Genomic DNA, 27,314 nt, shown 5'->3' on the forward strand with positions numbered 1-27,314 from the left:
CTGCAAGTGAATACTCTGCACAGGCAAGATACTGCAGAAGATTTTGAATGTGTATGTTATTTCTAATAATGGACCAAATTTCAGTCCTAAATTTGAAAAAATACCTGGTCTTCCATATTTAAGTTTTAAACTTGATGTTTTGTGGAAAGGGGAAAACTTTTTCTCCCCTTTCTAGTTTTTCCCTGTCAATTTCCCATACAAATTTCGTATGAAGTTTTTCTTTTTTTGTTAAATAGCTTTTATAAAAGCTGTGACAAGTGTTCTGAATAAAAAGGCATAGAATGATCAAAAGTGCTGCTTCAAGAACTTATGTTTGTGTATTCTCCACTGCCATGAATTGGTGAAACCCTGGGCTAAAGCCCTGGGAAGAATAGCTCAGTAGTTGAGGCTATACAGCTCTGTGATGTTTGTGCCATGAAATTGCAAGTTTCATCAATTGCAGGCAAGGGATCCAGTTTGCCTAATTAAGGTAGAGCAGAGGCCTTAATTTTTTTTTTTTTTTTTTTTTTAAAGGGAGGACCACAGCTTGATTACAGAGCACATGTTTTGAATGCACAGGGTCCCAGGTTCAGTACCGGTTCTTTCTCAGCTCTCCTCTAGCATACTTTCCAATTAAAAGGATCTTGGACACTGAATTAGTGGCTTCCAGGTATAGTAGATACTAAGTTAGATGGGCCAATATAATTTGGAATATGGCAGTATTATATGGCCACCAGATGGACAAGCTACAAACTCTTGTGGAAAGGATATTCATTTGTGGCACAATGAAGTCTGGCTGTGTCTCTCAGATCCCCACTTACCCAGGAAACTCACTGACCTTGTGCCAAAAGTACATTCATAGGGTGATTCTGAAGATGGGGGGAGGGGAGGGAGCGGAAGAAAACCGTATATACCATCCTGTCCTTGGAAGAAGGGAAGGGTATACATTAAAATTAGAACACAAACTGTTTTAGTAGGTAATGATTTAATTCCTGTACTTAGGTTAAAGAGACCAAATGCTCTCTCTCACCTTCCAACAATTATGGTTTGGGGGGGTGACGTCCATCATGGGGGCAGACCCAAGGGGTGGAGCGTCTGCCAAAAAGGGGTGGACTCCCTTTGACTTACCCTGGTTTGGAAAGATGCAAGGAGTGGCAATGAGTGGTTTATTGCTTCTGTTTAATTGGGTCAAAGTCTTTACATTAATTAAAGGGGCCCTGTTACATCATAGGCATCCCTTTGGAAACAGTCCTTCAACAAGAGTGGTGGCGCAATCTTTTCCCTGGGGGGCATGGCCAAGCATATTCCCAGCCCACCTCCTGAACTCCATGGAGGGCTCTGCCGAAGAGTGGCTGTCCAGTGGCGGTGGCCCCTTGGTCATGCGGGCTATTGTCACAAAGCTTGTTCACGGCACACACCCCTCAGGGGTTCTGGCCACAGAAGGGTCAACCATCAGGCCTTCAGAGGATCTGCCGCTGCCCTCAGTCCTGGGATGGCGCTGTAGTGGGCCAAAGGTGGGTGGTCCAGATCGTCTCTGGTGACCCCCTGCAAGATCTGTGGGTGGGCCTTGGCTGGGTAGGTTGGGGAAGGTGGTTGTCCTGAACGTCCCTTGGGGGCTTCCCATGGGGTCCCAGGACCCACTGCTGCAGTGTGGCCAGGCCTGCAGGCCTCCACTGTTCCCCCAGTAGATGCCCCTTAGAATGAGGCTAGTGTCAAGGCCAGCTGCCTGTGGGCCTCTACTGGGGATGGAGGTAGCCCAGAGAGAGCATTGGGGCTGCTCTGTCCAGTCCTCCTTTGTCCTTCCCAAGCCAGAGCCTCAAGAGAGGCTTCCTCCCTGGCAGGCTGCCAGGCTCTGTATGAGCTCCCCTGGCTGGCCCGTCTGGCTCAACCGCTTCCTGTCCCAGGCGGGGCCCAAGATTTTGGGCCTCCTGATATCCAGGCTGCGCGCAGCCGCGGCCCAACTCCAGGCGCCTCACCCAATGGACAAACAAGCGGTGTCTGGATGCTGCTGCAGGGCCCCACTGAAGCCTTGGTTGTAGCCTCCCCCTGGCTGGTTGCTCCTTCTCGCCCCAAGATTGTGGGGAACCCTCCTACGGTCGTCCCGTCACCCCAACTCACCAGGGGTGTCCCCACCTCCAGGTGAGTGTTCAGGCGACAGGGGAGCAAAACTTCTAGGCTAGCAGTTTTCAACCTTTTTTTTAAACTCATGGCACACAAGGCACTAAAATTGTCAAGGCACTTCATCTGCTTAAGGATATATTTATCATTTTAAAATATTAAGGTTGTGTTTAAAGTTCAATAACTAAAATTTTAATCGTTGTGTTGATGTGTTTCAGGTCTCTATTTTTTATTTCTCTCAGCTCTTCTTCTGCAACAATTAATTCTGCTGATTCACATGCATTTAACAAACTGATCTCACCCAGTTCAAGGAAGATACATCAAGTGACGGGAAATACTTTTCAGTGTTTTTACTACTCAACAGTGACAAACTTTGTAGAATTAAGTCAACAAGATTTTTGTCCACTCTGCAACTTTTTGTCAGTTCAAACATTTCAACTTTGTTCTCTCTCTCTCTCATTTTTTAATTCTGGCTCCCTACAGTGTTAGTTTTCCCTTTACCTGGCTCACAGGGCTACACATTTGGTCCCTGTTGCATATATGCAACGTTGGGCAGAAATGGCTTAAAGGAGATAATCTCTCTTGCTTGTCAAAAGCCATCAAGTTTTAAAAAATTACTTTTAACCATGATCCAAGACAGAAGAGCCTAGCCAGGTAGCAAGCAAAAGGATCCCCCCTTTATTTTTTGGGGAACCCACATTAAAACACTATCCCCCTCAATGTAAGTAATTGCTTCCAAAAAGCCACAATAACGCCTCTTTTGTGTTTGAGTTGTCTGCTTGGCTGCCACTCATGCATTTCCTGACATCAGTTACATGGCATTTCTGGCTTGGGAAGTCTAAAAACAGGTAGTGCAGAAGGGTCCCTAGTAAAGAAAAAAAGTTGAATGCCACATACTGTTTGGCATATTTTATGTAAGTCAAGATTCACCTTTCATTAATGAAGGAATTGCAGGTCTTGGAGAAGTGTTTTCTGAGAAATTATAAGGTGTTGATTTGTAATTATTATAGAGCAGTAGGGCTATCTTTTTGCCAAATGCTCAGGAGACTGGTTTACCTAAAATTAAGGAATGGGGGGGAAGACGAGAACAAGGATTCAAGACGAATATATTTTATTCATAGGGAGGCGTTCTGGCTGTTGCTTCTTATTTTTATACCTTTTGTGAAGATCAGCACTGGAAAACTCTGAGAAAGTTGGGATATCTTATCTGGCTTTCTCCATGAGAACAAAGGCAGATGAGCTGAAATAGAAAAGTAAGACAGGCCAAGTGAGTGAGAAGCCATAAGTACCATCATCTCAGTAGAAATATTTTATTTGCAATTTATCATGTATGGCATCCCTACAGTGGTAAGAAATAGGTTCTCATGTGAAAGAAGAAAGTAACAGCAGGCAAGAACTTTCTTTTCCCTTTTTGTTCATGGCTTTCCAGAAATGGAACCATAGATTCTTCACATACACAGACTGAGCCTATATCCATGGATCTGGCTCAATGCAGGTCCCCCAGACCTAGACCTAGTCCAACCTGAACCCTCCAACGGTGACTGGAGCTACTTGCAACCAGAAAGAGGACTTTCTGAAGCCCGCAGAGGCTGCGTGCATCCAACCACAGCCTCTGCAGGCCCCAGAATGCCTTAAAAAGCATAAGAATGTCACTTCCACTTTCCTGAGGGAAACCGCAAGTAGTGCTTTTCACAGTACGGGGCCATTCTGAAAACTGCAGAGGCTGTGTGTGCACTTCAGAAAGGATGTGTGCACTTCAGAAAGGTCTCTGCTTCAGAACATACAGTCTTCAGAAAGGTCTCTGTGGGCTTCAGAAAGCCCTCCAGAGGCAACCAGACCACAGCCCCAGTCGCCTTTGAAGGGTTAAATGGGCCAAAACCATGGATTTCCTTATCCACAGTTTTTGGTATTGGGGGGGGCTGAGAATGTATCCCCTGTGAATACTAAGGCTGCACCTACATGTTCCAGTGTCCTCCTGGTCTATATACACTGTGACTCTACCATTGAATTTGGTGGCATTTTTGTTAAAAGGCTCATCTCAAATTCATGCATGTCTTTGAGGGTGGGTCATGTATGCATGACCATACATATATCACTATCTTGGACTGGTTACTCTGTTTTGCAAACACAAACACTTGCTTCTCCATATCTGGCTTTGGGATGAATAATGCAGTTTCATAGCTCAGTTAAAGATCCATTTTGCATGTTATAAGAAACTGCCCAATTCACAAGACAAAGCTTAAGAACCACTGAATTAAAAATGTGACCCTAAACACACACATCCATCCAGACTCACCTAGTACTTGTACAAGGAGCAAAAATAATCATTAATTCAATAAAAAACAAACACTCCTTTGTATATAGTATAAAAAGAAGAGTTGCCCCTTTAAGGTGGAGGACCAGTACCTCACCATTTATTCCACATCTAGATTTCACTTCCTTGATGTGAGCTGGGCAGGGCAGAGCTTTCCTCCCAGAATAAACATGTGGGGACAATATCACCCCAGTTAATGAAGAAAGCAACATACACAATGTTTTTTCCACTGTCTGACAAATAGGCATTTCTGCTGCCAAAAAATGACAAACAGCTGCAGCCATGGAAAAAGCTGAGACAGGGAGGCATTATTCCTTCACTCTCTTTTCCAGCAACGGAAGTCTAGATTAATCCTCTGTTGAAATGAGAAGAGACATCCATGTGCATAAAGCTTTGCAGAGAATGAGAAGGTATGTCCTTCTCCAAGGAGACTGGGCAAGAGGCTTCCCATGAGAATCTGGATTTTTATTCAGCGAAGGGATGAATCTAGTCCTGATTATGAGACAAAAAGGGCTTGAAAATAAGAGAAACAGAAGCAGACCTGGCAATATAATAGTCCGGCCTCTGCAGATTTCAGAAAGCCCTCCGGTCACCTCTGGAGGTCTCAGGGTGGGCCAAGTCTGGCTCAGCATGGATCCAGGGGACCCGCGTTGAGCCAGATCCGTGGGTGCAGAATTCGCAGATAGGGACACCTCACATGTATAAATATTTTTAACAACAAAATATAATAGTTTGCTGGGTAAGCAGTAACTTTCATTGGTAAATGTTGGGTATAGTTTGAGATCCAAAGATTCTTCAGAGTTGTTTATTTTCTGTTAGGAAACAGAGTGGCAAGTAGTATCCAGGAAAACACAAGATCAATCCCATATTCTGGGAGAAACCTCTTGATAAATGCATTCTAATGAGAAGTTTTCTTTCCCTTCACTATTATACAATGGCCTCACCAATTCCCACAGAGCCCAGGGTGGTGACACTGTGATGTCATGGAATGTTGTGATGTTGCACAGTGTCACAACTTCAGTTCTTGTTTCTGCCGAGCGCAAAGGAGGAGGTGGACACGGTGGCCTATTGGTCTGGTTGCCACACTGAGCATGAAGGGGAGGAGGCTGTGATGGTGGCGGTTTCTTGAGAGATTCCAGGAGAGGAGAAGGGGGTGCAGGGGCTGGGTTGAGAAGCTGGCATGCCAAGCATGAAGGGGAGGAGACCGCAGTGGTGGCAAAACACGAGGAGGAGGTGGTGTGATGTCATACAGGGGATGTCACTGCCTCCCCATTCCTTCTCAGGAACAGGGTGCCAATAACATCATAAAGCTGCTGAAACGTGAGGAAACACGTAGCGGCAGTTGCATCTTCATATCTGCATATGAACTTGCTGATGCTGGTTCTCATGCCACTTCTGCCATCTTGGGTGCACCTCACATGGCACCCCCTTCAGGTCTGACATGTGGGGTGGCCCGCGCCCTGCCCACTTGCTCCACCACTGCTATTTTATTTATTTATTTATTTATTTATTTATTTATTACTGTTAGCAAAAATGGAGGGGGGGATGAATATTGCACTGTCATGCTAACACTGAGCTGTTCTCAGTCTAGGACCAGGGATACACAGGAGACCCCTGAATCTATCCATGGAAAGTACATTCCATGCTCTGCTGAATTTTCAAAAAAACGAGCTTGCAGTTATTTTATGTCATGACTTCTGTTACTGACCATGTTATTATCTCTCTCTTACTGACTACATAAAAAGGAATACAGAACACTTTGTCAAAGTAGTACAAATCAGAGCCAACTGGTCCATGATGAGAACTTCCCACATCTTTTTTCCTATGCAAAAAGCAGCCTCAGAGGAGTGTTCTGATTTGGCCTGGGATTATGGAACAGGGAGTTTAACCTTTTGCCCCTGCACCAATTCCATAACTAAAAAGCGAATCCCCAGAACCTACTCTTAGCTGCCAAGGGGAAAATAAATGAACTTAAATGCTCATCCCCACACTGCAGCCCCAATTCAAATTTAGAAGCACTACAGAAAAGGAATTGGGGAATTTCAGTTATGGACCTTCTGCAGAGTATCTCATTTGACCCACACCAATAACAGCTTTCTGCCACCATTCAGATATGGTGACTGCTCTTTACCTTCTTGAAAAGAGGGTCATCCACAGGAATCTTAAAATGGTCACAGAGGGAAAAGAACTCTGCTTTGTTCAGAAGCCCTGAGCCATCTTGGTCTTGCTGGAGAAAGGCTGCCTGCATGTTGCTATCGGGCAAGTAGTTATGTCGTCGCATATGTTCCTGCAGCTGCTCAACTACAGCCTCCATCTCCTGCTTGTCAGGCTCACCTGAAGCTAACCTATGAGGAATAGATCAGCTTTTACTGAAGTAAAATACATATATACATTTGCACACCAAAACCTCAATTTTGGCCTTTTTTGGGAAAGAAGATAGTGTGGGAGTTGACAATTTAATAATCAAAATATGTTGGGTCTGTGACCATAAATAAAGAATGGTTGATGATGATGAATAATCAAAATGCATTTCTCATTGTTTGATGGAAAGTCAGTCTTCAAGGTTTTATTTCTCCTCTTGCAATTACAGTAATGCAGTGGGCTGAAAGTAACTACAAAAAATAAACAAACGTACCCCAACTCAAAGCAATGCTGACTAAAAATAGCCACTCATTGATTAATCTACTAAAGTGTTAGCTGATTGACCTACCAATTCAATTAATTAAAACCTGCAGCTATGCAAAAAATGGTAGCCAGGAAAAAAGCCTGAATGGGGAAAAAAAGCCCACACAAATTTTGCCCACATGGGTGGGGGGGGGGGGGAATTTCAGTGTTTTAGGGTTAGGGGGTAAGGGTTAGGATAAGGTTCAAGGCATTTTTTCCTGTGGGTAATTGTATGAGTTTCTTTCCATGTGGGTTTTTTCATAGAGCCACAAAAAATACATACGGGACTGACCATATTTAGCAGAATACTGAGTCGGGATTCTAGGTAGAAGATCTACAAATCACCTTTCTCCTTTTCAACCCTCAGGGTCAAACCACATCTGCCACTAACCATATCTTCAGGGATTCCTTCTTTTCTTCTTTCTAATTGCAATAACAGCCGCAGGTTCAATAAGGACCAAGATCGAAGCATGCTGGGAGGAGATATTTATCCCCCTCCCCACTTTTGATGAAATCACCCTCCCCTCAGTTCCCCTAGTTTTGGAAAGGAAGTGCTCATACACTTATGTTTTTTAAAAAAGGTCACATTGATTCGGCAACAAAAAAATATTAGTTATGGATAGGATTTCTTCTTCCCATGTTAATAGCATAGAATTTATTGCAATGTGGTTTTTTCTGACACCACTCAAGCAATGTGGGAAGGTCCTCCCCATGTCATCAGTGCCCTGATTTCCAGGAGTGACACTCATGTAGATGGAGCTACAGGATGGGCCCCTCTCCTCAGGTCTGGGACTTCTCATGTAACTTCTGCATTCAGGTAAGAGACTGTATAATAGTAGTTCCCTTGCTATGAAGATAATAAAAGAAATGGGGGGGGGGGAGGTAGAAAGCAAGGAGCTTAAGCTGCTGCATAATGTATATAAGGCTACAATCCTATACATGCTAACCTGAGTAAGTTCCTATCCCTGGGGGCTGGGGATAAGAAGAGGCCCTCAGTTTCGCTGTACTTGTCGTAAGAAGCGACTAAACAGCCACCGGGTAGATGGGACTTGTTAGCTTGGGAAGGCAGCTCATCTGAGAGAAGGAAAACTCTGATCCCAAACCTCCACTGCTTTGTGGCTACATCCAGTTATGGAAAAGGCTTCAGGAGTCAACCTCGAGGCAAAATCTGGAGCCGGAGTCCCTGAGGCAGTTCATGGCTGAACACAGTCATGTTCTGGCAACTCCTACGACGCCGCTGGAACCAACCGTATTGGCTTCTGCCTTTCCATTGGACCATTTCAGCGATGTGGAGAGGGGGGATTTGCTGCATGGGTAACAGTCTGTCCTCCATATCTACTTTACCCAGGCTTCGCACACTGGAGAGGACACTCTGTTCCAGAACCACTATTCAGAGCGCGATACCATAGCCTTCTGAGACTAAAGGATGTCAACACGATGAGTAAGTTCCACTAAATAAATGGGACTTACTTCTGAGTAAGCATGTATAGGCTTGCAACCGTTAAGATGCCCAAGACCTGCACAGACAAAGTCATGCTAAGATACAAGAAATGCAATTTCCTAAGGAGAATCCAGTGACTTCTGTAAGAATCTTCTTTCAGGCTTGTTTCAAAAGTGTACCTCTTTACTGCCTCTGCTGCTGCCCGGCGAGGTGCAAAGTGATCCCTCATAGACTGCACAACTGCTGGTGGGAAGCTCTCCAAATTGCTTTCCATGTAATTGAGGACATATTCATCAGCATCTGTGATAATGAACCTGTGGCCAAACACTGAATGAAAAAGAATCAACTAGTTATCACCATTAAGCTCTGCTTCTGTGTTGCTTTCAATGATCAGGCAATTTCTCTGAAGGACGAGCACATCGTCCAAGGCATCAGGTCAGACACTTCAAGCTCTTCTTGCAGCTCTGCAAGGGGTCTACTTTGTTGTAAAAAGTGGCTGATGCTGAATGTGGAATAGAACCTTCCATATCTTTTTTTCAGTTTGTCTCTTCTTTAGCTTTCTTTTATGGATTTTTTTTAGTTCATTTGGCCTCTCTTATCCCCATAATTTTTTTCCCCCCTGCAACTGTGAGCTCCTTGGAACATGTAGAAAAATGCTGTAAAGCTGCTCTGAGCCCATGGGATAGAGTGAGATATAAACTAAAATGACACTGATGGGAGGTGCGCCAGTAGCCCTTGTGGGGGGTAGAAGGGCAAGATAAAAATGCCTTAATAACTATCTACAACAATCCCAGAGCAGAACTGTGTTTTTCTCACTGTGGAACACTATGGGAGTTTGGGAGGCATCAGGCCAGATTGTGGGGCCAGATAATCAATCAGATTAAGCTGCAAGATAGCTAACATTGTTTCCTATCTACACCTGAATTTCTTTGTGATCTGCTTTCCCTTTCAGCATACTGCAAATAATAGCATGTAAGTACTGCATTGGGGTACTAAAGCATTAAAGTGTTCAGCTACCACAGAAGCTGTCTCTGGCTAGTTTCAAAAAATATCCGCCAGTTATGAGCCAAATTGGGTTTAAGCAGTCTTACAGTGCCTCATGAGTACAGGAGAAATTTGACAAGATCACCTGAACAGCCCATTTTGACATTTATTAGTCTCTATAACTATGAAATATTAATTAGTGCAATATTACACAGATTATATTCCCAGTATCAATGTCTTCATATAAAATGGTCAAATTAAAACAGCAATGAGCTCCATTCAGACTTAATCTAAAATGTATACCCCACTTTTCTACTTACCTTTGACCTTTCACTTACCTTCCACCGTGGCCCCCATGGTGAAGTCAGCTGGTTCATAGTAAACAGGGTCATCTGTAGGTGAGCCTGGCTTGGGGACTTTTGTCTTGCCTAGGTATTTGCCTCCAATTATTCCTGAGTTGCGCACAGGTGGTTCATAGATGCTGATCATGTCAGTGGAAAGGAAATAGTTGAGGACAAAACGACGCTTTTTGTCCTCTGGATTTGGGGACTCCTGCAGAGAGTAAGGTCACCAGCTATGTTACTGGGAAATGACTGGGTTGACAGAAAACCTGCTTGTGAGAAATTCTACACTCTTATACTCTATTTGCTTAAGTGTCAAGAAAGCAAAGAAGCAGTCAATTTTATAAGCAACAGCTACACAAAAACCTCTTCAATTTCTTACTGAACAGTCATTAAATTATGACACCCATGATGAGCAAATGCAGACGTCCTTTTGTTGCAATAAGAGTCTAGTGGATGACAGTGTGTTAACTGGCAGGTATCTGGTGGTATCTGTGTACTTAAATGGAAACAAACACTGACATTTAGAAATTCATTCAAATAACTACAAACAAGGGGTTTTGGGGGGAGAGGGTTTGAAAATTCTGACGATGTGATGTTTTGATGGTACCTATCAGCAGTATTCTGAAATGCACCAAGATCATGAAAGCTGTAGGCAGACCTCTCAAAGTGTGCTCCTAAGAACACACATAGAACAAGGGGGCAGGTGGGCGGGGAGTGGGAGGCAGATCCTAACCCCATTCCCAGGCAGCTTGGGGCAGTCTCAAGCTACAGATTTGTGCTACATGATCATTAGCTATGTCACTGCACTATACTGTACATGCCCACTCAGCAGTAAATCCTACTGTACTAAATAGGGCTTAGTCCCAGGTAAGTGTGCATAAGACTGTAACCTTAATGGATATAACTGACACTGCATCCAAGGAAGTGTTGGCCCAAGGGCACATTAGGATTGCATTCTTGGTTCATTGGGGCTATGTAACAAGGGCACACTTGTTTCCTTTTTGCGACTGTTTTGGTTTGGTGTGTTAAAGTAATAGGGAACGAAGAACATACTAAAGAAAGTTGTTCCTTTTAACTGCAAATGTCAGCTTCTATTTTATAAATTAAGTTCTTATACTTCCTTCAGTCTCTCAAAAAAGTCTACATTGAGCTTTTGAGAGTGCGTTACTTGATTAATCAATTAGCTAGGTAAAAGGCAGCTGATGTTTCAATTGAATATTCTTTATCTAATCAATTAGCTTCTGCACATTTTTCTAGCCTCACATAGTTATAAACGAGATCTTATGACAAAGCAAATACCTTTTGTTTCCAGATTTTAATGATTTGTAGTTGCCCTAGCAGCTGCCGACATGAATGCAATCACTCTGAGAGAAGAGATCATGTCAAATACTTAGAGAGCACGATCCTAACCAGGTCTACTCAGAAGTAAGTCCTACTTTGTTCAATGGGGCTTACTCTCAGGAAAGTGTGGTTAGGATTGCAGCCAGAAATGGAAACAAGGAACAATGAATACAGCTGAAGAGGCAAAAGGTTTTATCAGTTCCCTCTGCACTGAATCACAGGCACCTTGACCCATTCAACTCTGCAGGTCTAAGCAACCTTATGCACACATATCACTTCCTGCACTGGGGACAACCAGTTTAAAGCAGATGTGCAGCCAGGGTTGTCAACAGATTGAAGAACTTTCATTAATCAGCTGCCTATTACCAATTAAGGGTGCAATCCTAATCCCTGACATAAGCACTGACATAAGGGCAATGAAGCTCCAAGGTAAGGGAACAGTTCAGTTCAGTAAGACCTTTATTGGCATAAAATACAGAGAAAGAACAGAACAAAACAGGAATATACAAAGACAACACAACACAACATAAGCATAAACATCAGTCGCTGCCCAGAGGTAAGGGAACAAACATTCCCTGACTTTGAGGAGGCCTCTGTGAGTGACACCCAACTGCAGGATGCAGCACACGTCCCATTGGTACCGGCGCTATGCCAGTACTGGAAAGCACTGACATAAGGGGTTAGGATTGCGCCCTAAATTGGTTAATTAATCTGTGCAAGAGTACATTCTATCCATTCCACTTGCTTTGAATGTAGTCTGATATATATTCAAATTAAGGCTTCACTGAAATTTACACCCCCACCCCAACTTTCATTGCCAGTTTTGCAGGCTGAAAAAGTGTGTGGGGGGGAGTATTTTGGCAATCCTTCCAGGCAGTAGTTCTCCAACTGGGGCATCATGATGGCCCAGCCAGAGAGCCCTGGTCTCTGCACCGTTAAGGGGCGGGAAGGGGTGAGGTAGCAACCCGATCGCCAGAATTGCGTCGCTGTTGAGGGCCGCAGGGTCTTGTCTGGACTCACCACAGCCTGTAGCAGCCTTTCCGGAGTGTGGGGAGCCCTACACCAGCCTCTGCAGGGCTCCCCAACATGCGGAGACAGTGCAGATAATGATCGTGACCCACTTCTGGTTTGTAATCACGAAACCAGAAGTGGGTCGGGATCATTATTCTGACTGCATGGTGGGGAGCCCTGCAGAGGCTGGTGCGGGAACTCCCCGCACCCCTGGAAGGCTGCTGCAGGCTGTGGGTAGTCTAGGCAAGTTCCTGCGCCCCTCAACAGCAACGCAATTCTGGTGATCGCATTGCTGCCTTCCCCCTTCCTGCCCCTTAAGGGTGCAGAGGCCAGGGCTCTCTGGCTGGGGCGTCATGATGCTCCTAGTCTAGGAAAGCCCCTGCGCCCCTCAATAGCAATGCAATTCTGGTGATCGCATCACTGCCTCTCCACCCCCACAAGAACTTACAGCGGGGCTCAAACTCCTTGCAAGTCTGAGAACAGCTGCTTTCAGGGAGCGGGAGTACAAAATGTGTGTGTACCAAACTTTATTTGTGGCGATAGTGCAGAAGTTCTATTCACATTGGCTACTGGCTATAATTTTTTTCCCATAATCCCCTCTGCACAAGGCTATGTCATAATGTAGCACCACATCAAGGTGGTTATAGGGAGTAAAATGCTGACTGTTGGCACTAGTCAAAGCTCTACTGGTACTGCAAAAGTGGAAGCAGGGAAAGGTAAGCCCCCTTTCATCCCGCCCCCCCCCAAATCAAGCTTAAAGTATTCAAGTAAAAAACTTTGAGTTAATTCAAACTGCATCATATTTTCATGTAAGCAGAATTCGATCCAATATTGAATATGCATGAGTAGAATGGGGGCCATTTCTCATCAGCTTTTCAACCAGAGCCCATTAAAACTACATTTTGAGAGCACTAAAAGATTAACTTAAAATGAACCTGTTTTCAGAGCCATCTTCCATGCTTTCCTTCTATTTGTGCTACACTGAAATTCAAAGACCCAGAAAATTGGATAGGATTGTGCCATTAGGGTGCAATCCTAACCAACCTTCAAACACTGGCATAGCTGTGCCAGTGGGGCATGTGCTGCATGCTGAAGTTGGGAGGCAGTCACGGAGGCCTCCTCAAGGTAAGGCAATGTTTGTTCCCTTACTTCAGAGTTGCATTGCCCTTGCCTCGGTGCTGGAAAGTTGGTTAGGATTGCACCCTTAGTCACTGAAGACAAGACACTTAGGGGGAGAACATCCAATCCCCAAGTTATACTTCAATTCAGAAAGCACTGAATATATCAGAGTATCTCACCAATATGACTGCATAGCGCAACACTTTATGGTCATTCTCTAGCATCTTAATAATATTTTTCCTAGGTGCTTGTGGAATGAGGCTGAAGCAGTTCTGAAGGGAGTCATCCAGGAAGCCATAACCATTGTAGGGAGGAATTATCTGAATGAAAGTCAAGACAAAACAATTAGAACTTTGTGATATGTTACTTTAATTCATAACAGTGTGGACAGCATTTGCTTTAAGGCAGTGTTCTTCAACCTGTGTCATGACACCCCACGTGAAAGGGAGTTTTATTTATGTGCTGTACAAGACAGGCTGGGGCACCGCATGGAGCATGAGGCAGCCGATCATGGCATGTCTGTGCAGCGCCTTTGCACAGCACATAAATAATTCCAGCCACCCAGGACAGGAGGCAGATTGCGGGCGGGTGCCTTTTGCCTCACTGCTACACAGACACCCTCAGGGAGGGGTGACACCAACAGAGGTTGGAGCAGTAATTCCACCCGTGATTCCCTACAAGCACTTGAGCAAGAGAAAAAAGCCAACAAAACCCATTTTTTGTTGGGTGTGTGCAGCACTCTCCCTCTCCCTCCTGCTCATAGGATCACAAGAGTGATCCCAGCCAACCTCACCCTCTGAAAGCAGCTCTTCTTGCCTCTGCTCAACTGATCTGCTTTCCCAGATTTGGCATGGCAAGCAACACGCACACCTTCTGGTGCCCTAATGAACACACCTTTTACATCCCAGTGCACTGGCCATAAAACCAGAAGTGAAAAAAGGGAAACACCATGGGTGGAGATCATGCTGCCTTCTACCCCCCTCCAAAACAAGTCAACAAGAGGGAAGGATGATTGGCATGGACAGCTTTGCAATGTCTCTCCCAGCACCTTTGACTCTCAGCCACTTCCTGTAGCTCCCCTTCCACCATTCCTTCCCATAGGCATGTCCAAAGGCAAGTTCTCATCCTCTTTCTCTCTCCTTCCCAGTTGTCCAGGCTGCAGAAAGTTTCCATTGCAATAAGCCAGACCAGTCAGGCAGGTCCAACCAGTATGTCTATCCCTTCCCCACACTTCTTTCCCCCTATTTGGAACTCCATCCCCTCTCTTCCTCTTGCAGTTGCTATGCTTGCTAATAGGGATTGGGTGGAGGGGGGTACTCATTTGGGTCCTAGAGTGGCAATGCCTGGCAGGGAAATATGGGTGGCACAGCAGGGGGGGGGGGTCACCCCTCCCTGAGGGTATGAAAGTTCAGTAACCCAGAAGTTTGGTTGGGCTGTGATGACATTGTCACATCACTGACAAACTTCTGAGTTGTGCAGGAGTTGCCAGTCTCATATTTTATTTTGGGATTGTGGCACGAAAAAGGTTGAAGACCACTGCTTTAAGGTAGTACCTTTTACTGCTACCTCATCATTTATAATAACAGGCATTAAGTGCTGTGGGAGAGTTTAATATTCTCTAAGGAGCTTCCCAGCTAATTCCGTCTCCTGATTTCTTCTGACATTGGATCACTGGTCATAGTGCTAATTATCTGCTAGACATCCAGAATGGGTGGCTGACATTTCATCGGTGGGAACTAATGATAGGAGATGGTCTCCTGAGAGGATTGTCTTAGTCTGATTTATAGTTTCCAATTCCACAGTAAATCAAGGAGCCAATCAAGTTTTGCTTAGCAGGAGAGGGCTCTTAGCAGTCATCAACCACATTCCGCGGGGAGAGAAAAGCATGGACAGGCATGTCAGCCACATCAGCTGAAAACTCCTAATGGTTAATGCTTCAGAAATCACTCAGATTCCATCAGTCTCCGGGCAAATTATTTGCAGTATGGCTTCTGTTAGTCTAAACTTCAGCAGGAAGTTATCTGAAACTACAATCCCATCCACATTTACCTGGTGGTAAGCCCCATTGACTATAATGGAACTTACTGCTGAGTAGACATGCATAGGATTGGAGTTACAGACCAAGGGTTCTTACATCTTCTTCTTCTTTAAGAAAATTCCTATTACCTGTTTTACTTCCTCTGGAGGGGGCTTCCTTATATCGACTGGCTGGATCCCGGAAATGCCAAACTTTTCCTGAAGGAACTTCCGAGTAAACTCATCACAATCATAGATAAAGAAAGAGCGCCCAAGAAGAGTAATGGGTTTGCCTACAACAAAATCTTTAGCTGTATACCATTCCAGGACTTCCTGATCAGAAATCTCCAGCACACAGGTTGGGAAGGTTCCTTATTGAAGAAAGGCAGGTTGGTTAGACATGTGTTGTCTAATTACTCTAAAAGAAAAAAAGTACTTTTCTTATATATTTTTTAAAGTATAGACTATGTACACAGACAACTGATAGAGGTGTTCTTAAACATTTTATTTTTCACAGATATTGGTTTTTCCCAAGCAGGAAAAGTGCAAAAAGCTATGTTACGTGGTTTTGTTTCAAGGGCACATTTTTACAAATTATAATTATAAATTATAACTGCTTTAAAAGTGTACTAGGTGGGTGATATAGATGGTATAGTGTCAGCAGAAGAAGCCGCAGATTACACATGCACTCTCTCAGTCCAGCCCAACCAGCCTACAGTGACCAATAAGTAGAGGAGTTAGAAAATAGTTTAATTTTTTGCAGATTTTGGGTGGTTTTTTTCACAAAAAAATGAGAAGTACAAAAAGCGGTGTTATAAGTTTCATTATTGCAGAAAAGTTACTGACAGAATAACAACAGCACCACCTTTGATTTGTCATATAGCAATGACAGTTTTATAGGGTTGGAAATGATTATATAATGCTAAAACTCAAAATAATTATTATGGAAAATATCATCAGATAACACTTAGCAAGAGCCTAAAGGTGCAACTTCCCTAGAAATGACAAGAATAGACTGAGACCCAAACCAAATATGCAGAAACCCACATTGCAATGAGCATTTTCCACAGAAAATGTTTGGAAGCAATACTCATATGGCTTTCCTGTGTTCATGCCACAGAATATTCAAATATCTCTTTCTCACTCCTCCCCCTTTAAATCCATGAGTTTGTGGCCTTCGATGTGAATTTTTTAAACGTATGGTCACAAAACCCATGTGGCTGTCTATATCTATGAGCTTGGTAAGTGAAATAGTGGGAAGCCCTTCTTTGCCACAGTTTCTCCTTTCATGTTTCTGACTTTAAAGAGCAGCTGTCTCTTCCCCTTGCTTGGGGTGAGTAGGAGAGACAGCAACAAACGCAGCATTCGCTGGATCTTATATTCTGTTTAGGATCTGGGTGGGGGGAGGAGAAGGAGAGGGAAGCAACACTGCTTGGAATCTCTTCCCCCTGGAGAGAGGGGGAGGTGCCATCTGTTTATGCCTACATAGATGTGTTCAATGGAGCTTACTCCCTATACCAATATTGCCATGTTGTGCTCTTGGTTCCAGATTCAGTGTTCACACCACCACTGCCTCACTGCCTTCCAGGTTAACCAATACAATTGCAGTGAACATATGGGTGAAAATTTTAACATGAGTTGAAACTCATGGATGTATTTTCCCAAGAAATAAGTGCACATCTGGTTTGGGCTTGATGGTACTATATTTAGAGTTAGAATGCATTGTGATTAATGGTTTTTAACTTCATCTTGGGCTATAATACTTATCTAGTTCCAGTAGATTATACTACAATTGTCTGTCTCAAAGAGGGTCCTCTCCAATACCCCATTCTCATGTCTGTGATAGATGCAATTCCCATGTTCCTATAGTTAAGTGCTCCTGGCGCAGCAAATTACAGCAGACACCCGTCCATAAGTCGATCCCACAGATAAGTTGAGGGCAGGCTTCGAGCCAAAAATCATGGAATTTTCTATGACCCTTGAATAAGTTGGGGGTTAAACTTAGGGGGGTGTCTGACTATAGTTTTGTCTGATTTTACTCGAGGCCAGATCCTGAAAAATAACCTACCACTAATTGTTACCTAAGAACTGTAGTCTCTAATTTAACATAGTAAAAGATCATAAGATACATTTTTATTCTTTTTAAATTCTGGTCTTCACCACCTTTTTGTAAACACTATCAGAATAAGTGCACTGTAAACTACATGCCAGTAAAACAGTTGTTCCCAACCTGGTATTCATGTACTCCAGGGACACTCAACAGGACCTTTAGGGGTACTTGAAAAAGAATGGAATAATGGCAGAAAAAGGCAGGTCATGCTCCAGAATGCTTTGCAGGGCCAGCAAGGCAGGAAGGAAGGTAGCTAATTGACTGTGAAAGCCCCACCAATAGCTAGTTTTTGGTAATCAATTCATGCATGAACCAGTGATTGAAAACCAGCACAGTAAAAAAGCTGAAACATAATATGGAAAGTGATCCATCACCCAGAATTTCTCAGGACACTTCTGGTGCAAAACAGTGCAAAGGCAGAGTTGCAAATGCATGCATTTTTATCTTCAAACAGATAAAAAGAGAAAGTATGTGATGAATACATGAAGTCTGGGTTTTCATAGAGAGATGAGGGCTTGTATTATTAATTACAAACATTTTGCTAATACAAAGGGTACAATTTATGGAAATGGGCTGCCAAGGGATATGCAAGTGAAAAAGTTTGGGAACCACTGCGGGAGAACCATGAATCAAATCCACCTTTAAGGTGTCTGGTGTGTTAAGCCAGAAGCTCTGCAATTCAATTCACAGCAGAGAGATGCAGCTGCATATATTTGCAACCCTTTTTACTCAGAAGTAGACCCACTGCTTTCGATGGGAGTTATTCTTGAATGATGGTGCACTGAATTGTAGCCTGGCATTTTATTTCTAATGGAAAGGAGAACCCCAACCTGGTGTTGAAAAAAAAGACTTCTGCCAAATGCCTGCATTTGCAAAAAGGAACCAGGCTGCAGCAGCAAAAGGGAACAGAGGAGAATAAAAGGTTACGTTTGGCTGGAATTTCCCAGTGAAGTTGCTGTAGAAACAAATGAACTTGTGCCTGCCTGCCTGCTGCAAAACTTTTCAGAGTTGAAAAGCTCTGCCCTCTGATTGACCAGGAGATAAGGTGAAGTGATAATTGGAGCTTGCTTACTTGACAAAAATTTTATGTACTATAAGTGAGTATCTACAGTAAATAGGATTACCAGTACCTAAATGTGATAACAAATACATCTTTATGCATCACTTCTTGCCATTAGGTACTCGTTAACCTTACAAATACTCCAGGCTTAGATAATGGGGCAAATGATAAAATACAGACTCTTACCTTTCTTCTCTACTAATCTTTTGGGCAGACGTTGGCGTCTTATCAGTACTGGAAAAGGGTCTCTTCCATCATTCCGTTCATGGACCTCCCGCACTTCCACTGTATCATCCGCCAAGTAATAGTGAATGATAAAAGGTCGCTTCTCACCAAACATTCGTTCAGTCTCATCCCATATGGCAAAGAAACGAAGGACCTGTAATGTGTGGGAGGGGCCACAGTGTGGTGATATAATGCATGCATTGCACAAATAAAATTTGTGATTCAATCCCTGGAATTTCCAGTTAAAATAATCTCAGGTACCTAAGAAAGAGGTTTGGAAGAGTGTTGCTGGTCAAAGGAGAAAGATGAACCACTGGTCTGACTCAATATAAGGAAACTCCTTATATTCTTTATAATTATATTCTTATTTTTATATTTATTGATATTTATACACTTTATATTCATATTGGAATGTCAGTAAAAGAATCATACAGTAAAAAACAAAAAGTATCCCCCATTAATAAAGAGGTAACAACTATTCCAAGGGAGGAGAGAGTCTAAAATGGAGGTTCACAAAATAGAAAAACTTGTATAGACGTTACAGCACATTAACCTAGACATAGCAACACTAAATTAAACTACAGACTGGTCAATCAACAAAGAGGAAATAATAGCTGAATATACATATTGATATCTAAGAGGAACAGGATCATTTGGGCAGCCTAGTCACAACCTTCCCTGGAGTAGACAGGCCGGCTGGTCTGTGCTACATCCAGAGTAGGGCTGGGCTTGACTGCAGTGCAACTCAAAGTAAGGAGAATTTTCCCCTTACCCTGTGTTACATGGCAGCTGCCCCTATGGGGCTACTCTGATCTACGCCACCTAAATCACCCCTGAGCGACCTGCTGTGAGGTTGGCCCATTCAGGACAGGGGTTAGGATTTGGCCTAACTTAGTGCTGGCTGCTGGTCCTGCCCACCTCCAGGGCCCGGTCCTCCAACCAGCCCACCTGGTCCCTGCCCTCCCCCTACCCCGAAATGCCCCTGAAGCCCTCCCCCTATCCTTCCCAGACCCCCATGCCCAGCAGCCCACCACTGGAGCAACCTTACCTTGGGTTGGTGCCACAGAGGCCAGATTCAACCTCCAAAGGCCAGCACACCTCCATGCACCAGCCTGCCAACTCTCTCAGTGGTGCAGAAATGCCTTGCAGCACTTTTGCAACACCTAGAGGCCAGCGCAAGGATTGCGCTCTAAGATACTTAAGAAAAAGCGAAAAGATGAGACCAGACTATAATGCAGATAACAAGTAGACACTCTATCATACAATAGATTTTGCCAAAAAGAAAAAAGAAAAGAAAACTGGCATACTTGCTATAAAAGTCCTTGGAGATATTGAAAAAGGCATGAGTCTATCCAACTGTTATGGGGTCACTTCCCCAAAGTTCCAGATTGCTTCTGGGGCTTAAAAGGGCCCATCAATTCAATGCTTTAATCCTATGCTCAAAATTCAGAAGCCCAGGCAAACTATTAGACACAGATGTGACACAAAATGGTCAGTGTCCACCAGAAGTAGCTGCATTTTATACTGCACGAACTAAGATTTCAAATGTCTTTAGCACTAGCCCCAAGCAGACCATATGACAACAAGATGCAACATAGTACACTTGGTGTGGAAAGGCTCAGTTCTCACAGAACACATGGGCAAACATCACCATTCCAGTATCATTGAGCCCTATAGCTAAGCAAATTATTGGGATAAGAACCAAACATAAAACTCACCTTTTTATCATAGGCCAAAAACTGCTTGAGTTGGTCAAAATCTGATGGTGTGACATACATGCGCAGAGGCATTTTGCGTAGCTCTGTGTAAGGATCAAAAATCATTCTCTCTGGAGGGTTGAGTTCAATTCCTTGGCTCTCCAGAAAAGTCTAGGGAAAACCAATTACGTAACTAATCAATACTGAGATAAAGAAAGCAAGGAAAATGGATTGCACCACAAAGGAGAGGAATAGGCCATAACCCCCATTATAGAGGGAGTCTTCTTGATTATGGCACACCATTTATGGAATTCTTGAATTGAACCAGGCGGTTGATGCCTACAATAAAATCTTTCCAGCTCTAGAAAGGCTTGTTTACTTTCTCAGGCTGATGAACTTTTAATATTTGACAGTTTTATTGCTGTTATTTTATCCCACTTCATTGTTCACTTTGTTGCATTTTTATGATGCTATGTGTTTTTATTTTGTGAACAGTTCTGGGATTATTTGCTGAAAGACAGTATACAAATTTATATAACAAATGAGATGCTGCAGTCATCAAATCAAGATGGAAATGATGCTGGTACAGCATGGGTATGATCTGAAAGGGGTTTATCTGTAATAGATGGGATCTCTGCAACAGTATTGGATTTAGGTCAAAAAGCTTGGAGACACTCCTAAACTCAGTGCTGCTTCACAAAAAGCAAGGTTTGTGCTATTTGTTGTGCTTCTTCCATCTTTGCCTAGTAAGAGAGCTTTTTCCTCTTCTGCATACACAAAACCCTCCCTCACTGATCCATGTTTCTGTAACTTTCAGGCTTTATTATGCAATGCACTCTACATAGATCTGCCTTTGAAGATGGACTCAAAAGCTTCAACTACCACCTGACTCCTGGTGGGTACTGAGGGGAGAGCAAGTTCACATTCTGATTTGGACCAGCTGCACTGGTTGCCAATTTTGTTCTGTGTCCAATTTATGGTGCTAGTTTTAACGTTTAAAGCATGGCACAGGACTTTAAGGACTTCTGTTCCTCAATGAACCCACTGTCCCCTGGAGGTCTAGTCATTAGGTTTTACTGTTTGTGGACCCAATCATATCCAATTTTCCAGTGCTCATGCAGCTGTGCCAATGGGGTGCCCTGTGGTGGGGAGATAGTCACAGAAACCTCCTCAAGGTATAGGAAAATTTATTCCCTTACCTTGGAATTGCAGTGCGGCTGCACCAGTGCTGGGAAGTTGGACAGGATTGGCCCTGTGTCATCTTTGCAGAAAGTTTGGATGGTGATAGCTAGGAATTGAGATGCTTTGGTACATTTCTGGTGTACCTCTTCCATTAGCTTTTTGGTTGACAATGTCGTTTTCAGCATTTTTTGTGACTGTTTTTATGTTGTGGATTATAACCTTGTTGGCTTTAAAGCTGTGTTTGTTATAAACAGCTTTGAACTTCTTTGAAAAGCAGTAAATATTTTAATAAACGCATTATCCAGTTAACTTTGCATGTTAATGACTAAAATTACAATACCTGTGTGAATGCGTCACAATCGACTATCCGGAATGTCTTCCCATATATAGTGATGTTGATACCCCGGTTCAGATCTTTCCAATGATAATGGTCTCCGCGATCATTCTTGGGTAGGCGCTGCCGTTTGATGAACTTGCCCTGAGGAATCCCTGAGTTTTCAACAATGGGCTCCATGACAGACATGCTATCATCTTCCAAGTAGTAATAAATGCCAACTTGGCGAATGCGGAAATGCTCTTCTGTAGATATAGGGACATCTTCTTGAAAGTAACCATCAAATTTCAACACCTGCAAAAAAATAATTCCAAAAGAAAGTTACTTTAATGATAAATTACAGGAGCACCTCAACGGGCTTGCCAGTATCATCTGAGAGCATGGGCATATGATGCTGCATCCTATCAACACAAAGCCTAGGGGCTATGAAAAGACTAGCAGTCTCAAGAAAAAGGACAGAATTTGCACTTCTGCAGCTGCTGGCTAACTATTCTTTCTTCCCTTTCTCCTCTAAGTTTTGCCTTTCAGCTAAAATTAGGAGTTTCAGGATATAAAGGCAAAGTTGTTTTTTCTTCCAAAGGAAGTACGATACTGAAGCAAGAGCTCGTATGAGGTTTATTCATGGGTTATACTGAATTTTGACATGTATTTTTTAAATTATGTTGGTGTGTTTTATTAGGAAAGATAGTATACATGAGTTAAAAAAATCTAAATAAACAAAATGCTGATAGACACCAACAGCATATAGTCACAGTCCCTGACAGTTGCTCAAAGGGAACAGCTGAACCCTCAGATTTGTGTGAGATTTGTTCCAGAAAACACTGCTTGTAGTGTGGCCACCTATTACCATGGCCTGTTCCAGTTTGCATTCTGCATGTGTGCACTTTAACACTAAAATCAGAATTTCAGAAAATGGGGGATAATTCATGAATTTGGTTTGCTTCTCTGGTGATAAGCATAGACCCAAAAAGGAAGGTAACTGAGTACGGATCCCCTTTCACTCTGCTATCTGTGTATGCAATATGGTTTAAGACATGATCCAACTCTGGTTGTTTCAAATTCCTATAAGGTGCTGTATTTAAAGTGCAGCAGGAGCAAGCAGGTGCTAACTCTCTTAGGGCGCAATCCTAACCCCTTACGTCAGTGCTTTCCAGCACTGACATAAGGGCAGTGCAGCTCTGAGGTAAGGGAACAAACCTTCCCTTACTCTGAGGAGGCCTCCATGAGTGACACCCAACTGCAGGATGCAGCACATGTCCCATTGGCACCGCTATGCCAGTGCTGGAAAGCACTGACATAAGGGGTTAGGATTGCACCCTTCCTCAGTCATGCTTTCTCACAAGCTATATTTCTCTCTGTAGGGGGTCTTGGAGCACTATTGGAAAAAAAAAACAGGCAGGGGAAGGTGGCCTTCGGAGCAAAGGGTGGGCAGGAAAGCATTAGTACACTTTCAATTGCCCCTGTACACTTTCAATTGAACCTCACTATTCCTTATGGGGATGCAGCTGTGACCTAATTCTGATACATGACACTGGTACCTTCACATTTAATCTGGCCTTTAGAAACAGCACCATTTGAGAACTGAAACATAAATGCGCTCAACAATTCTCTTGAGCGTTTATCTAACCTCACTTCACATTCTTAGGATTAGCAGTCTTCATTCTAGCATAATATCCAGAAGGAGTCTTACAGTATTTATACAGTGTATTCCTGAGCAAAGAAAGTTTCTGTCAAGTCAATCCCCAACTGTTGATGAGTAAAGGTCATGGTATTTGAAAAAACTTTGGAGTAAATATTTCATTTCCCTGGTCTTGACTCTTTCTGTTCTTGAAATCAGATACTCTTGAACACAATACCTTTTTGTCAAAAGCTACATGTGCTGGGATGAAGTCTGCAGGTGGAGCTTGCTTGGGTTGGCCATAGGTTAATGTGGGTCTCTTGTTGGACAGTTCATCCAATTCAGCTTGGGACAGCTGGTTTACATGAAGCCGAGTTCCACCTATTCCCACAGTAGGCAATCGCTTAAAGGCAAAGCCATTCTTGTAACCTAGAGTTTGAGAGCGATGAAAAGCAGTTTTCTAAGAAAAGAAAAAGAAATAGTCAAATGCTGTACAAATATGCTCACTTACACAGAGGGAAAGGATTTTCATTCTTTGGGAGGTACCATGACAAATAGCTAAAGATATGATTTCCATCTGTCCAGGCACTGTTTTCTTGCTGGTAGAATAATTTATCAAATTAGACTAAACATTTCAGAACACTGGATTAATGCAAAAAGATCAGGCTTCATATCTAGTGCTTCTGTAAACTTCCTGAATTATCAAAGATCAATGTGATCAAAAGATCAAAAGGCCAAAACAAGTCATGGTTACTCGAGTAAGGGCACAATCCTAACCCACTTTCCAGCACCAACATAAGGTAATGCAACTTCCAGGTAAGGGAACAAACATTGCCATACCTTGAGGAGGCCTCCATGACTGCTCCCCAACTGCAGGATGCAGCACATGCTCCACTGGCACAGCTATGCCAGTGATGGAAAGTTGGTTAGGATTGCGCCCTAAGAGCCCAGTCCTATGCATGTCTAAGACATAAGTTCCATTATAGTAAATGGAGCTTACTCCAAGGTAAGTATGGATAGGACTGCAGCCTGAGTCACACCGAGTACAATGGAACTAAGGGCCCAATCCAGCATTGTGCGCACCAGCTTACCACCAGCGCGCACTGTTGCAAAAATGCTATAAGGGCCCAAGCCTTTCCACAGGCCCACCCCCAGAGCTAGCCCAGCACAAGTCCGCACTGGGCAAGCTCTAGCACAGGGTCTGCATTCCACCGCCCAACGGCTCATCCAAACTGCCAGGTAGCAGAGAGGTGAGTGGGGGCAGAGGAAGCCGTTTCAGGGGAGAGGTGGGGGAGGGCGGGAGGAGGCATGGCAGGAGATGGGACCGGCGGAGCTCAGCTCCACCAGATCCTGAGCCCCGTGTCCAGGCCCTACATGGGATTCCTTGGTTCTGCGGTGGCTCACGAGGGATGAATGCACGTTGGATGCTGCAGTAGCCATTTTGGCACCATAGGAGCCTCACACACCGAGCAGCTCAAGATTGGGTTGTCCCTTCCTAAAAAGTATGCTTAGGATTATAGTCTTATTTAGTTCACAGTGCAATCCTAGGAATGCATACCTAGAAGGCATTCAAATCCTATTCAAATCATTAGGGCTTACTCCCACATAAGTGGGTCTAGGATTGTACCTTAAGACATTTCATCCTTCCCTTCTGCACCCATAAGGACAACCAAAGTAGCTCATAATAATTATAATTTTGATTTATCCCACAGAGTCAGAGTGGCTTACAATAGTCAGTTACAGTTACAAGAACATATGAGTGCCACAGTTTTCATGTGTGAAATATTGGGGGATATGTAGGCGGAAATGAATGGGGAGGCTTATAGTGCCTGAGGGGGTGTTAGACAACCCTGATGAAAATGTTTAGGGAAGACACCAGTTTAGGGCACAATCCTAAGCAGGTCTACTCAGAAATAAGTCCTATATACTTTCCTGGGAGTGGTTAGGTTTGCAGTCTTAGGGCCCAATCCTATCCAATTTTTCAGTGCTGGTACAGCTGTGCCAATGGGACATGCACTGCATCCTGTGGTGGGAGGCAGCCAGAGGGGCCTCCTCAAGATAAGGGAACATGTGTTCCCTTACCTCGGGGCTGCATTGTGGCTGCACCAGGACTAGAAAGTTGGATAGGATTGGGCCTGTTTATTTATTTAAAACAGGTGTCTTCCAAAAGTTTTAGTTGGGGTCTGGCTAGCTTCCTGCCACTGGTGCTATGCATATCTGTTCATAATACCACACCCTTAAAGGCTTTAAAACAACAATAAAAAAATGCTGCCACTAGATTTCTTTCCATTTTAATCAATAAGAAATCCCTTTTCTGTTGTCACGTTCGTATTTCCTTCCTTCCTACCCATTCCATGCCCTTGATGTGCAACAGTCTTTATGGATGGTCTCTACTGGGTCTGTTGCTGGCTGTCTGTAGCCCTGTGAGGAGTTCAGAGTTTTCTGAGCAGATGCCAACAAAGGGTATGGACCAGAGATGTGGTGTGGGTGGGGAGGCAGGTGAGGCAGTGCCTCCCTACCGGAGTCCTTCGAAAAGTGCCGCTGCAAGTATTCACAAACCACAGTTGTGAATGCCTGAGCACCTCCCACTGAGGCAGCACTTTTCGAAGGACTCTGGAGAAGAGGCACTGCCTCACCTGCCTCCCCACCCATGCCACATCCCTGGTATGGGTGATGCGGTGAGACTTTGCATCCAAGTGACTGAAGATCAGAAGGCGGAGTAGGACAAGATAGGTCAGTGCATTGAGGGCTGCAGAGCTGCGGCTATTCCAGGGAGGTGTGGTGGATGGCGAGGCAGGTGAGGCAGAGCCTCCCCACTGGAGTCCTCTGAAAAGCACCACTGCCAAGCACTCACATCCCATGCGCAGAGCAAGGAGGGAGGGAGTGCAGAGCATGGAGCGCATGGGTTGTGGGTGCCTCCCATGCAGCGGTGCTTTTCAAAGGACTCCAGTGGGGAGGCTCTGCCTCACCTGCCTCCCCACCCACCGCACCTCCCTGGGCTGTTCCGTGGAGAGAGGGAGAAAGGAGGGGGGCTTCTCACCGTGGCATCCCGAAACGAGGAGCCTGGGAGCAAAGGCAGCCCTTGCACCGGCTGGGAGCTCATGACGGCGCGCGACGGCTTCTCTCGCGCGCGTTCTCATGCTGCTAGGCAACCGCGTTTCCTTGGTGACTGTCAACGCTCCCACCCCTCCCGTAGGAAGGACTTCTGCGCTTGCGCACTGAAAGCTCAGCGTTCTCTTCTTCCCCCGCCCACCTGCAGCTTCTCCTCCCGTCCAGGGGAAGGTGCTGCTCGCGCTGTGACGTCAGAGGGTGCTCTTTCCGAACGCGGGGATTGAAAAGGAAGGCGGCCTTTGTTGGAACTGCTGTGCCTGAGTTTGACCACTGGGGGCGCTGCAAGAACGAGTCCTCCAAGTCGCCTTGACACTTTCCCCCTCCTGCAAACGGAGCCTGTGCATGTTTGCTCAGAAAGGAGCTTGCCCAAGCCTATGCCTGCCTACTCAGAAGTAAGTCCCGTTGTGCTCAATGGGGCTTACTCCCAGGAAAGTGTGCAGAGCATTGCAGTCTTGCTCCTGGGGAAGTGTTCATAAGATGCCACATTCATTCATTCATTCATTCATTCATTCGGTGTAAAAGTGACACCCCCCCAACTAGGTGTCTTGCCTTCACACACAGTTCCCATTGATGGGATAGATCAATGCCCTTTGCTGGCACTTGCTCCCAAAAAATCCCCTGCACTCCAAATAGAGCCAATGCCAGC

General features: G+C 44.2%; 1 protein-coding gene across 1 annotated transcript; it reads right to left on the minus strand.

Annotated features, from left to right (window-relative positions):
- Window positions 1–3,265: 3,265 nt before the first annotated feature.
- EFHC1 (EF-hand domain containing 1) lies at window positions 3,266–26,668 on the minus strand. The gene is made up of 11 exons (XM_066638003.1): window positions 26,598–26,668; window positions 23,796–24,017; window positions 21,946–22,233; window positions 20,445–20,594; window positions 18,688–18,880; window positions 15,482–15,702; window positions 13,495–13,635; window positions 9,839–10,052; window positions 8,696–8,843; window positions 6,543–6,756; window positions 3,266–3,337 (listed from the first exon to the last, which is right to left on the minus strand). Exons 1-11 carry the CDS (start codon window positions 26,658–26,660, stop codon window positions 3,266–3,268), a joined length of 1,926 nt encoding a protein of 641 aa, XP_066494100.1. The 5' UTR covers window positions 26,661–26,668.
- Between the last annotated feature and the right edge of the window lie 646 nt (window positions 26,669–27,314).

This window comes from Tiliqua scincoides, chromosome 1 (assembly GCF_035046505.1).
Source record: "Tiliqua scincoides isolate rTilSci1 chromosome 1, rTilSci1.hap2, whole genome shotgun sequence".
In the NCBI taxonomy this organism is placed as follows: Eukaryota; Metazoa; Chordata; class Lepidosauria; order Squamata; family Scincidae; genus Tiliqua; species Tiliqua scincoides.